Raw genomic sequence first — 14153 nt, 5'->3', positions numbered from 1 at the left:
TCCTAAGGAAACAATGCCCCCTGTGGCTTTGCTTGACACCCTCTCTGTGCAGTTGCCCAAGAAGACATCTAACTTCAAGTACCACAGAGGAACCTCAAAATGGGTGTCACAACATTGTTTAGACACAAGGTCTGGGAGTGGCACTCCCTCAGCCCCAAGTAGTATTCTTCCCCAGTTTCTCCACTGACCACAGCTTTCTGCCTAGTGAGGAATAATACAGATTTCTCCACTGAAGACCAGGCATGGTGACTCATGCCTGTAATCCCAGCACTTTGGGAGGCTGAGGTGTGTGGATCACTTGAGGTCAGGAGTTTAAGACCAGCCTGGCCAACATGGTGAAACCCCACTCTACTAAAAATAAATAAATACATACATACATACATATATACATACAAAAAATTCAGCCAAGCATGGTGGTATGCACCTGTAATCCCACCTACTCGGGAGGCTGAGGCAGGAGAATCGCTTGAACCCGAGAGGCGGAGGTTGCAGTCAGCAGAGACAGTGCCACTGCATGTAGGCCTGGGTGACAGAGTGAGATTCCATCTCAAAAAAAAGAATTCTCCACTGAACAATCACCATATGCCTAGACCAGAGCTAGATGATCTGGAAGAAGCAGGAGAAGATGGGAATTCATAGTTTAGTTCCTAAGTCCCACACAGTGAGACAGCCTATTCAAAAGAAAAGAAAATTTATGGCAAGTGACAAAATGAACAGACTAACCTGAACATGCTAACGGAGCTGGGCTGGTAGGGATCAAGGTCAGGCTTAAGGAGGTTGCAACCCACAGCTAGGCTTCCATGGACAGGCAGAGGACAGAGCCATTGGGAGCAGGGGATCTCCATTCCATCTTTGGAAAAATGAGGTTTCCCTTAGGCTGTTCTTTGCAAGCACAATGGCACCTTGGCATTTAACGGTACATCTGGATGAGAAGGGAATTGTATTAGTTCGTTTTCACACTACTGATAAAGACATACCTGAAACTGGGAAAGTTACCAAAGAGAGAGCTTTAATTGGACTCACAGTTCCACGTGGCCAGGGAGGCCTCACAGTCACTTGCAAGGAGGAGCAAGTCACATCTTATGTTGGATGGCGGCAGGCAAAGAGAGCTTGTGCAGGGGAATTTCCCCTTATAATAGCATCAGAGCTCATGAGACTTACTCACTATCACGAGAACAGCATGGGAAGACTTGCCTCCATGATTCAGCTACCTCCCACCAGGTTCCTCCAGAAACACATGGGAATTCAATATGAGATTTGGGTGGGGCTACAGCCAAACCATATCAGGAATGCTCTAGTGAGTCTCCTGCAGGGAATTGAAACTCTTCATCAAGAATCTTCTCTTTGTTGTCCCAAGACCTTAAAAAATCCTTCAAGCACAGGGAGGACGCAGTTTGCCAGCTTTTGGCCTGGGGGTGGATGAGGCTCACCCCAGCTTCGGCTTTCTGGCTAATCCCCTTCTGGCTCTAACACTCCCTCAGGAGCCTGATTCTTGAGGTCTGCTGCCAAGCTCAGAGCCATAGAGAAATAAATGACAGCCCCTTTACTTGCGCCCTCCCAAAAGCACCCAGCTCATTTTTATTCTCAGAATATCAGGTCTAGAAAGTCACCCACCTTAAGTTTGTAGCTGAAGAAAGGGTTCGGTTATTCTGCCAGGGTTGTTTTAATCCTGTCTCTGTAGAAAGATGAGAATCCAGACCCTTAAAAAAATATGGGGACCACAAAATTTGAGCAGGGCTCACCCCAGGATGTTGTTTAGTGTAAATCCCATAACATGGTGAATTTAATTATTTTTAACTTTTCAGCTAAAAGTTTGATATTGCCTTCGCAGTCATTGAAACAATGGGAAAACACTTATCACTAAAAAAATAAAAGATCCATCCCTTAATTGCAAATTGTCCTGTGCCTTTTTTTTTTTTTTTTGGTCAGTGCAGATACATGCTGAATATTTTAGGACTCTTTGGACCTCAATTCTCTACCACTTATAATTCAAAATTGCATATCCGCCTGCCTTTTCCCAGGACTCTTAATTTCTCTTCTCTCTCCACCATTATTTATTTAAGCCTCCTAACTGTATTATTTATTTTAACACCATATCTGTATTATTTATTTTACTGTAGCTCCATAATGATATTATTTAAGTCTATAAAATAAAGCTTTTTCCCTTGAACTCTCTGTGCAAAATAAAATTGTATCGTACTGAAACATTCTTTGAAATGCCCTTCTCTTCTACCACTGGATAATAATAATAATACTTTGCATATATATAGTACCTTTCATCCTGGGATTATTTAAGTCTGCAAAAGCAGTCTGTCTGAATTCTCTATGCAAAAATCATGTTATATGATAATATTATTTGAAATGCCCTTTATTTTTCACCATTGCTGGTACAGAAATGTTCTGTCTTTATGCACAACTTTTCACCTAGGAATTCCCAAGTGGTTCTCTCATTAATGCTCATCTACTTAGAAGTGGCTGGGTTAATATTGCTCCCACTTCCTGAATGGTGAAAAGGAAGCAGCAAGAAGGCCTCCATAGATAGGAAATGTGTGTGACTCAGAGGATATCAGGAGGAAGGGTGTCCACATCCCACAAGGCTCCTCTCTGCCATGGAAACAGCTTCTCACAGCCTATCTCCTCCTGCCCATTATCGACATTTATCAAAGAAACATAGACTGAGCTCTGGAGCCAGATTTCCTGGGTTTAGATGCACTTACTCCCAAGTGGCATATCCTGGGCAAGTCCCTTGGCCTCTTGAACCATCAGCTGGCTCACCTCTACTCCGCATCCTCCCACACTCACACCCTGTGCTTGCTCGGGCCTCTCTCACATCCCAAATTGTCCTTTCTACCCCAGCCACCTATCCATCCATTAATGTCCAACTCCAGGTCCATCTCCAGGAAGAGTGTCCTAGTCCATTCACGCTGCTATAACAAAGTACTGTAGACTGTGTAGCTTATAAACAACAAAAATTTATTTCTCACAGATCTGGAAGCTCAGAAGTCCAAGATCAAGGCGCCAGTAGATTTGGTGTTTGGTGAGGGTCCATTTCCTGGTTCATAGATGGTACGTTCCTGTATCCTCACATAGTGAAAGAGGCAAACAAACTCCCTCAAGCCTATTTTATGAGGCCACTAATCCCATTCATGAGGGCTCCACTCTCAAGACCTAATGACCTCACAAAGGGTCCTACCTCTTAATGCCTTTACTTTAAGAGTTAGGATTTCAATAAATAAATTTTCAGGCCACACAAGCATGCAGTTCATAGCAAACAAGCAAACGGAAGCCCACTATATTCTCCAAGAACAGCATCCAGTACCTGTCATTTTCTTTTTGAATCGCCCTTGGATCTTAAGGTCTGGTAAAATTTCCTGGAGCTACATTTTGTGTTATTTTGCACAATTTTAACTGTCTCTTATGATTAAACTTACATTTACTAGTGGACTCATTCAACAAACATTGAGTATTCGCTGTGCAGTGGGCACTCTTTTTGGCTCTAGGAATACAGTTGTGAACAACACAGTCCAAAACCCCAGCAATCTCGGAGTTTAAAATCTTGTGGAAAAATATATACACTACCAGATCTGTAAAGCTAAGCCACAGCAAAACCCACACCTTCTCTCATGGCTTTCTAAGGGCTGAACAGAGTATGGTGTACACTGCTGGGGAGCAGAAGGTACTTTTTATCAGATTTTTAAAGTTTTAATAAGAAAACACAAGACTTCGAAATAATTGTAGCAATTTTCCCTAGTTCCAAAAAAATTTTTAGAAAGTTGCCTTCAGCCCCAAACTGGTTACTAAGTTCCTGACTGTCCTTATAACGTTTTACATAGTCAATGTAACTCTTCCCAGAGTTACCCATCACTGTGAGGAGGATCAAGTCCACAACCTCCAACCCTTAAGTTACTCATCTGCTGAGTGGGCTGGTGACTTCTGGTCTTATTGAGAGGAAGAAATCAGGCAGTTATCCAAAAAGCCAGCACCACACCCAGCCAGTAAGAGCAGCTAAATAAACCACAGTACCACACGCTTTCCCTTCCTAAGGCTCTGGTACCAACTCCATGTGATGTCTGAGGAGCTGAAATGTTTGGGCTGTTGAAAAGGGCTGTCCGATCTCCCCAGAAAGTTCCCTCCTTCAGAAGACATGGCAGCACAGATTTGGTCTCCTGCCTCTTGCAAATTATATATCTGATAAGAAGCTCACAACTAGAGTATATAAAGAATTGCTATAGTTAAAAAACACAACAAACAAACACTTGATTAGAAATGGACAAAGGGATTACTCGCTTACGTGAGCAGAAGTAGTTCTGGTCGTCGTCTACCGTCTCGCTATAGCCGTTTGAGGGAAGAAGGAGGAAAATTACCCGGTATCGTTAGAGCTACACCAAAATTGTGTTGAGCCAAACTTGCCACCAAGAGCCCAACAGTCACTATGATGCTGAGCACAGAAGGCAGGGAGGGGTTCGTGGTGAAGGTCAGGGGCCTACCCTGGTCCTGCTCAGCTGATGAAGTGATGCGCTTCTTCTCTGATTGCAAGATCCAAAATGGCACATCAGGTATTCGTTTCATCTACACCAGAGAAGGCAGACCAAGTGGTGAAGCATTTGTTGAACTTGAATCTGAAGAGGAAGTGAAATTGGCTTTGAAGAAGGACAGAGAAACCATGGGACACAGATACGTTGAAGTATTCAAGTCTAACAGTGTTGAAATGGATTGGGTGTTGAAGCATACAGGTCCGAATAGCCCTGATACTGCCAAAGATGGCTTCGTCCGGCTTAGAGGACTCCCATTTGGCTGTAGCAAGGAAGAGATTGTTCAGTTCTTTTCAGGGTTGGAAATTGTGCCAAATGGGATGACACTGCCAGTGGACTTTCAGGGGAGAAGCACAGGGGAAGCCTTTGTGCAGTTTGCTTCGCAGGAGATAGCTGAGAAGGCCTTAAAGAAACACAAGGAAAGAATAGGGCACAGGTACATTGAGATCTTCAAGAGTAGCCGAGCTGAAGTTCGAACCCACTATGATCCCCCTCGAAAGCTCATGGCTATGCAGCGGCCAGGTCCCTATGATAGGCCGGGGGCTGGCAGAGGGTATAATAGCATTGGCAGAGGAGCTGGGTTTGAAAGGATGAGGCGTGGTGCCTATGGTGGAGGGTATGGAGGCTATGATGACTATGGTGGCTATAATGATGGATATGGCTTTGGGTCTGATAGATTTGGAAGAGACCTCAATTACTGTTTTTCAGGAATGTCTGATCATAGATATGGAGATGGTGGGTCCAGTTTCCAGAGCACCACAGGGCACTGTGTACACATGAGGGGGTTACCTTACAGAGCCACTGAGAATGATATTTATAATTTCTTCTCACCTCTTAATCCCATGAGAGTACATATTGAAATTGGACCCGATGGCAGAGTTACTGGTGAGGCAGATGTTGAATTTGCTACTCATGAAGATGCTGTGGCAGCTATGGCAAAAGACAAGGCTAATATGCAACACAGATATGTGGAGCTCTTCTTAAATTCTACTGCAGGAACAAGTGGAGGGGCTTATGATCACAGCTATGTAGAACTGTTTTTGAATTCTACAGCAGGGGCAAGTGGTGGCGCTTATGGTAGCCAAATGATGGGAGGGATGGGCTTATCCAACCAGTCTAGTTATGGAGGTCCTGCTAGCCAGCAGCTGAGTGGTGGTTATGGAGGTGGTTATGGTGGTCAGAGCAGTATGAGTGGATATGACCAAGTTCTCCAGGAAAACTCCAGCGACTATCAGTCAAACCTTGCTTAGGTAGAGAAGGAGCACTAAACAGCTACTCCAGATATAAAAGCTGTACATTTATGGGAGTTGAATAGAATGGGAGGGATGTCTAGTATATTCAGTATGATTGGTAAATGGGAAATATTATTGATTCTGATCACTCTTGGTCAGCTTCTCTTTCTTTATCTTTCTCCTTTTTTAAGAAAACAAAAGTTAAGTTTAACAGTTTTGCATTACAGGCTTGTGATTCATGCTTACTGTAAAGTGGAAGTTGAGATTATTTTGAAACTTCAAGCTCAGTAATTTTGAACACTGAAACATTCATCTAGGACATAATAACAAAGTTCAGTATTGACCATAACTGTTTAAACGATTTTTAGCTTTTCTCAAGTTAGTTATGTTGTAGGAGTGTACTTAAGCAGTAAGCGTATTTAGGTTAATGCAGTTTCACTTATGTTAAATGTTGCTCTTATACCACAAATACATTGAAAACTTCGGATGCATGTTGAGAAATATGCTTTTCTGTAAAACTCAAATATAGGAGCTGTGTCTACGATTCAAAGTGAAAACATTTGGCATGTTTGTTAATTCTAGCTTTTTGGTTTAATACTCTGTAAGGCACGTGAGTGTACACTTTTACTTTTTTTTTTTTTTTTAAGGATACGGGACAATTTTAAGATGTAATACCAATACTTTAGAAGTTTGGTCGTGTCGTTTGTATGAGATTCTGAGGCTTTGGTTTAAATCTTTCCTTGTATTGTGATTTCCATTTAGATGTATTGTACTAAGTGAAACTTGTTAAATAAATCTTCCTTTTAAAAACTGGAAAAAATCTTGTACTGATTGATTTTTATTATGTTCTGTCATATGGGCACACTGATTTTATAATTCCCTCTTAAAATTTTTAATTTAAAAATTATAAATATGTTTAACATCTTTATATGTTCATTGTTGCATATATCATTAGTTATTTCTAAGATATATCCCTAGAAATGGGATTGCTGAGTCAAGGATACACCCATTTTTAAGGCTTGTGATTTGTGTTACCGGAAAGATTCTGGTACTTTATCTTTCTACCTGGAGGACTGTGTGTTTTATTTTTCCCCTCATACCCTCCTTATTGATGTACATTAGTTTTTTTTATCTTTGCCAGTTTGTTAGTTGAGAAATGATATCTCTTTGCTATTTTAATTTATATTTCTTTGATTAATATTAAAATTGAACACTTTCTTTAAAAAAAAAAACTTATTACCATGTCTACAGGACTGTTGAGCTACTTTTGGAGACCGTACTTACCAATATAGTATTCTCTAAAATCCAAAGAAGTGAAAGCAAATAAATAATCCTTTTTATTTCACCACAAACTAGAAGGTACCTTTGTATGTTAAAAAAGAAGTAGGCTTACAATTATTATGTGTTGAAAACAAAACATAAAAGTGAAGCAGGCTTATGTTATGGTAATAAACTATCTCTTCCATGAATTTATTAGTAGAGTCTCTAAACACTCCCGGGTGTTTTTTAGGGCATCTAAAGCTTATCTTAAACCAGTGGTTCTCAAACTTTCATGTGCATCAGAATCATCTGCAGGGCTTACTTAAACATTCATTTCTAGGCTGCATCCCTAGAGTTTCCAGTTCAGTAGTTTTGGGGTGTTACTTGAGAATGTGCTGATGCTGCTGGTCTCAAGACCATGTTTTGAGACCCATCACAGTCCCCCAAACAGCAACTTTAAGGAGCAGATTCCTTTATGATCCCTGATTTCCTCCCCTTTGTTCCTATAACAAGTAGTTTAAAATTTCTATTAAAGTCTAAATCACATACTTACAATACCCCAGACATCCCAGGATTCTGAGGGCCTGTGGTATCGTGCTGATTATCTTAGATTTCTGTCTGAACCACAGTGGTTATTAATTCCACACCTCAGTGACCTTCAGGCCCTGATGTCCCTCTGATAAGTACCAGCTGTACCTTGAACTACCAATCTCTTTGTAGATCTGACCACTTGGGAACTGGATTGCTATATGTGGGCTGTTTATGGCTTGAGGGCCAGAGAAATGAGATGGGAGGCAAATACCAAGTTGGTATTACCCGACTCCGTTTCATTCAGGAAATGAAAATCAGTTCCAAAAAATTCAAGCCAAAGATGCAGTGGGACATGATTTGAGATTCTTTGCTGACTTCTAATTTTTATCACAGCTTTCAGGAGAGCAAGAAGTCCATTTTGACTCCTATCCTGTTGAGCCAGTCCTTGTCCTTCAGGAAGCCTTTCTTGGAGGGTAAACAAGTAGGTGTTTTTGGCTTTCCAGGGTACTCAGTTAATTTTCTAGAAGTTTCTCTAGATGTGAGCAAAGATTCTCAAGTTAGCCACTAGATGGCACCAAATCTCAGGAAACAATAGATGACTCCTGTGGTCTTAGATGTTAGCTTACTTTGCTGGGTAAGAAAACTCAGAAGGTCTCTGAGGAGCAAAGGAGAGAACCTGGAGAAGGTCAGTGGTCAGCAATGGAGGTGTGCACATGTGTGCACACACCACCACTTGTGCTCCAACACACAAATCTAACACTATCCAGGAAAGTTTGCTGGGAGGTAGAGTGGGCAGCCCNAAAAAAAAAAAAAAAAAAGAAATGGACAAAGGACTTGAATAGACATTTTTTTCAAAGATGATATATAGTCAACAAGCACATGAAAAGATGCTCACATTGCTAAACATTAAGGAAATGCAAATCAAAACCACAAATGAGATATTACCTCATACCTATTAGGATAATCACTTTCAAAAACAACAGAAAATAACGAGCATTAGCAAGGATGTGGAGAAATTGGAGCCCTTATGCACTGTTGCTGGGAATGCAAAATGGTACAGCTGCTATGGAAAAGAGTTTTGTAGTTCCTCAAAAAAATTAAAAATAGAATATTATCCATATGATCCAGCAATTTCGCTTAGGGTTACATACCCATAAGATTTAAAACAGGGTCTCAAAGAAATATTCGCACACTCGTGTTCATAGCAGCATTATTCATTATGAGCTCATGTTCACAGCAGGAGTATTCGTGTTCACAGCAGCATTATAATAGCAAAAGGGTGGAAGAACACAAGTATCTACTGATGGATAAATGAATAAACAAATGAACTTAAAATGGAATATTATTCAGCCTTAAAATTTGGAAATGTTTAAGAAAGGAAGTCTGACACTTGCTATAACATGGCTGAGCCTTAAAGACATTATGCCAAGTGAAATAAGCCAGCCATAAAAAGGCAGATATTATATGAGTCCACTTATATGAAGGACCTAGAGTAGTCAAATAGAGAGACAAAAGGTAGAATTGGGTTGCTAGAGCTTAAAGGTGGAGAGTATAGACAGTTGTTGTCTAATGGGTATAGAATTTCATTACTGCAAGATTAAAAGAGTTCTGAAGATGGGCTGCACAGCAATGGACATGTACTTAACACTACCGAGCTGTATACTTAAAAATGGTTAAGATGGTAAAGTTTATGTTATATGTATTTTACCACAATTTAAAAAGAATTTAATGCAATTGAGAATAAAAACATTCTAAAAGAATTATCCTGCTGTTCAGCTTTTCTCCCAAATTTCAATTTTGGGTTATTTTCTTCTCTAGTACAATGTTAGGCATGTCAGCAACAGGCTTTCCCCTCCAGGCCTCTCAAAGACAATTGAGAGATAGACATGGGAATCCAATAAAAGAACAAAATATCAGCTCTAAGGCAGCTAAGAACTTATTGGAGAGCAGAGCTTCAGCCCTGTGGCCAAGTGGACTAGCCAGTTATTTATCCCTAAATTCAAGGTGCTGTAGCTTCCCTTCCTCTGCTCTATATACCATGGTGGAGGGTGAACAAGGGTCAGAATCCTGCAGACAGATTCTGATCAGAGGGAGAGCAAGAGGCTAAGCTAAGCATCTTCCTTCCCCACCCCCAGAGCCTCATCTCCATCCCCTAACCTGGAGGAGAGAGACTGGGGAGAAACCAGGGATACAGAGATCCCTCCACTTGGAGAGTGAGGAGCATGTGTTCTCCCCAATGAACTACTAGGCAAATTAGGGATTGGTCTAACCTGAAGTTTTGAAAGTTTTATACTGAATTACCCAAAGAGTAAGAGAAAGTAAAGGGACTTCCTCATCACTTCCCCAGTATTCCCATCTCTCTCCATAGGATCTGGGAATGAGCCAAAAACCTTGGAACATGGCAAGCAGCACATTTCCTAGAATTATTATTTGAAAAAAATGTCCCCCCAAAGTATTACTCCTCATTATGACATCGCTGTTGATGGGGTATGGGGTTTGCTGGTAGTGAGGTTTTCTTAATCCTAATGGGACATCTGTTAAGAAAGGACTTTATCTTTGAAGTTGAAGGATTCCAATAAGCTGAAGGACTTGTGCATGATGGAAATCTCAGTGCTTTGCTCTGGGTGGGTGGGGGCAAGTGTGTGAAGGAATCTTTTGCCTGTATGGTGGCTTTCATTGGCAGTGAACTCACTGGAGCTGGGTCTTGTTACCGGCCCCCAATTCCCCTCTCTTTTGCACTTGGAGCTGGAGAGTGAGGATGAACGTCTGGCTATATTTGTATCAACACATCCAGGCCTTTGGAGGAAACAGATGGAAAACACCAACTCCTCTTTGAAAGCTGAAGTTACTGAAACACACTAGATGGACTAGAGCAGACCACACCTAGGCCAAATGGCAGAAAAGGAGAACAAAGTCCTCCAAAAAAAAAAAAAAAAAAAGGCAGGAGCGGGAGGGCTCCATCAGAAAAGAGCCTGGGTTCCAGAGTGGTTCTGGAGGGTCTCTTCCTGATGACAGGCCCTACTGCCAACTCATTCTCCCTGATGCAGACCTGCAGGATGAAACCTCCACAGTGAGACGGACAGGCTGTGTTGGCCAGAGTCGGGGTTCTGTGAGGTGCTGGTGTCTGCCTGATGAAGAGTCACCCTCTCTCACACATCATCTGGGCAGCCCACAGCTTGGGCAAGCTCAAGAGGCACACCACAGTAGACTTAAAGAAACACCAAGGAAAACTGACTTCCCTGACAAGAGCTCCAGGAAAGGGCTGCACACTTTAAAAATAAGCAAACTGAACATTGCTATCAAAGTCAGTAGGGCTTTTCTTACAACCCTTCAGACACTTCAGGTAGATATACCACCTTCTCCCTAGGCTTGGCATCCCCTGTGCCTCAGGGCCTCCCCTGGTAACAGATGGGCCTTGGTTGCAGCAGGGAAGTGGAGATCTAACACATGGGTCTTGACATCAGCACACCAGCGGACTTCTCCCTGTGGTACAGCCTCCACCCCACCCCAGGCCACAGAAGCAATTTGTGGACTTTTTACCATGAGAAATCTTTTCAGCACAGATCAACACAATTCAACTTATTCCCAACTTCCACTCCAGAAATCCAGTCAAATTATTCTCACAGAAAATAAAGTATTCCCCCTCTGGAGCTGTAGGAGTCGAAGAGGGAAACACAAGACACGTGCCAAAGAGCAAAGATACTCAGCTCCTTGGTGCAATCGTAGGGCTTTAGGACCAGGAAGGCTCATATACGCAGAGCCTGTTTCTGAAACTGAAACAGCAGACACAGGGCTGGCTGCCAGCATGGGTCACAGGCCGAGGAGTGGCTTTCTGAAGAGCTGGGTTCAAAATCGATTAAGCAGCAGAGCTATTTATTGATCACTTTAGATTCCATAGGAAAGGAAAAAAAAAAATCCACCACGAAAATGAAATCCTGTCAGTAACACCAATAGGCTTGCCCACCGACTAACGAGAACAAGGTAAATTTGAGCTCAATTTACTCAGATGGATAATAAAACTTTCAATTATGGTTGCATTATTTGTTGCTATATGGTTGAAAGATTAGGTGACAATATGCAAAAAATAGTTTCTTCATATTATAATATTTAGTAATGTCATTTTATTTTTTATATGTTTCATTAAATTGTTTTGTGGCTTTATTATCTACCCAGATGCGCAGCCCAGAAATACAATTATTCAGATTTAGAAGCAATAAAATTTGGCATGCATTTTCTCGTATTCAGAATTCCTGCATGTTAAAAAGAAATTATAGCAATCTTCCCACATTGCACTGCTCTGAGGCCCTCACAGACCCATTCATTAACCGAAGACATTACAGAAAGCACACCATTTAGGTTAAAGGGCCCTTCGGATAACATATATGCATGCACGAAGCAAATATTTCACTGTAGCCCCGCCTTTTGATTATGACAATAATAGCGGCAAACTGATACGCGTTTGCGATAATGTGCTGCTCAATGATGGATCCACTGAGTGGTTGAAAACTGACTGCAAAGCGGCACACAGAGAAAGCATTATGGCAACAAAGCCTATCTTTGTAACTATCAGGAAGTGGGAACTTTACTGCTTGGAGAAAAATGAAAGCTTCCTGGGAAATTGTATTTCAGAAGAGTTCTCTAGGATGTGAATCCTGAACACGTTTCATGGCCCATGGAGTGGTGGGCATGGACTAGTATGAGTTGAAGGATGGCAGCCCCTCTGCCCAGAAATATTATTCTACTGACACGTCACAGCTCGAGGCCTCAGAACCAAGCAGTCAAAGTGCAAATAAATACTGTGGGGATATTTATCCACCTCTGGGACCCTAACATTTAATAGATAACTACTTGAAATCTTGGAAACCAAAATGAAGGTTCATTAAGGAATTTAACACAAGACTGTCAAGAGTCAGTTTTGTTTTGGGAACAGTTGATGGTGTTAAATGGAAAGGGTGCCAAAACAGGGGTAAGAAGGTGTCAAATGTGATCTTAGACCACTCAATAGAGGAAAGGATAACTTAAAAATTGGAAAAATATATTTGTAGCACATACCACCAAAAAAGATGACTATTGAAAATCTACAAAGAACTACTGTAAGTCCATTAAAAAGGAGCAAACAAAATGATAGAAAAGAAGGAATAGAAGACATGAACAACCATTTCACAGAAGAGAAAACACATGGCCAATAAGCATTTGAGAAAATAACATAGCAATGCACAATGATGCCTTTGATAACAATTTGATTGGCAAAATTAAGAAAGAATACATCATAAAGTATCAGAGATGATATGGAGACAGAGGATCTGCAGGGGGAGAGAAAATTGGTGAAACCTCATTGGAAAAGAATTTGGCATTATCTTATAAATAGTCCTAAACCCTACAATCCCTAGATTCTAGTTCTGGGTATATACTCAAGAAAAACTCCTACATGTGTGCACCAGGAAGGATGTACAAAAGTATTCATAGCAGCACTATTCTTGGGAGCAAAAATCTGGAAATATCCCAAATGAATAAGTAAATTCTGGTGTACTCCACAATGAAACGATTGTGAAGTACTCAACACTAACGAACTGCAGTTACACACAACAATATGGCTGACTTTTGGCAACACAATATTGTTGAAAATAGTTGGCTCCAGGAGACTATAGGCAACATGATTTCTTTTTCTAAAAAATTAAAAATAACCAACCAAGCAATATAATCTTAGGAATGAACATATATAGTAAAACTGTTATAAAGCAGATGATGAGTGTAAGATTCAGGAAAGTGACTAGCTCTCATCAGGGAAGCCAGAGATGGGCTAGAAAAGCTGATGGAAGGGTAGGAAAATTGTGCCAGTGTCTAGTTTCTTGTGGCAGATGTGAGCTCTTGAGTCCTTATGACATCGTAAGTACACACACAAGGTAAAAGGGGGAGATACACAGACATTGAGGGGAGAGTGGCAGGGACCAAAGATTAACCCAGTTCTAAGCACTGAAAATCCTAGGTGATTATTTGGTGTTCAGGCACCGTTCTTATGTATGTATGTGAGTATGTATGCATGTATGTATACTTCATCCACATACTCACTGAGAAAAATGTTAGTTGTTTTTAAATGAGAAATTAAAAGTAATCTATTATTTCTAAAATGATGATCAAGAAGCAATAAAACAGGGTATAGTGACTCACACCTGTAATCCCACCACTTTGAGAGGTGGAGGTAGAAGGATCACTTGGGCCCAGGAGTTCGAGACCAGCCTGGGCAGCATAGCAAGACTCCATCTCTACAAAAAAAAATAAAATAACATAAATTTTTAAAAAGAAGCAATAAAACAGATATTCTGTGCTGAAAATGCTAATCACGCACAAGATGAGGGATGGAGACTAGAGGAATAGGACAAGAACAGAGAAAGCCATAAAGACCCAACTCAGGGAATTTACTTGTGGGATCAAGGCTCCTCTTGGAAGAAAAGCCACAGAGAGTAAAGGGAAGCTTGAGCAAGACAGGGGACATTGTCCAGTGTAGTAGTCCTCAATTCCTACTGGGCCTCAGAAAGCACCTGGTGAGCTTTGAAAAAATACAGACAACTGGACTCTACCATCTGAAATTCTAAATTCA

General features: G+C 41.1%; 1 protein-coding gene across 1 annotated transcript; it reads left to right on the top strand.

The window, feature by feature from the left end:
* Nucleotides 1-4275: 4275 nt before the first annotated feature.
* On the top strand, nucleotides 4276-6584 carry HNRNPH2 (heterogeneous nuclear ribonucleoprotein H2). Its single transcript, XM_017505822.1, has one exon. It carries the CDS (start codon nucleotides 4433-4435, stop codon nucleotides 5780-5782), a length of 1350 nt encoding a protein of 449 aa, XP_017361311.1. The 5' UTR covers nucleotides 4276-4432; the 3' UTR covers nucleotides 5783-6584.
* Nucleotides 6585-14153: the final 7569 nt, after the last annotated feature.

The sequence above is a fragment of the Cebus imitator genome, unplaced genomic scaffold (assembly GCF_001604975.1).
Source record: "Cebus imitator isolate Cc_AM_T3 unplaced genomic scaffold, Cebus_imitator-1.0 Scaffold342, whole genome shotgun sequence".
Classification (NCBI taxonomy): Eukaryota; Metazoa; Chordata; class Mammalia; order Primates; family Cebidae; genus Cebus; species Cebus imitator.
The sequence above is the reverse complement of the archived record's forward strand: the minus strand, read 5'-3'. Positions and strand labels throughout refer to the sequence as shown.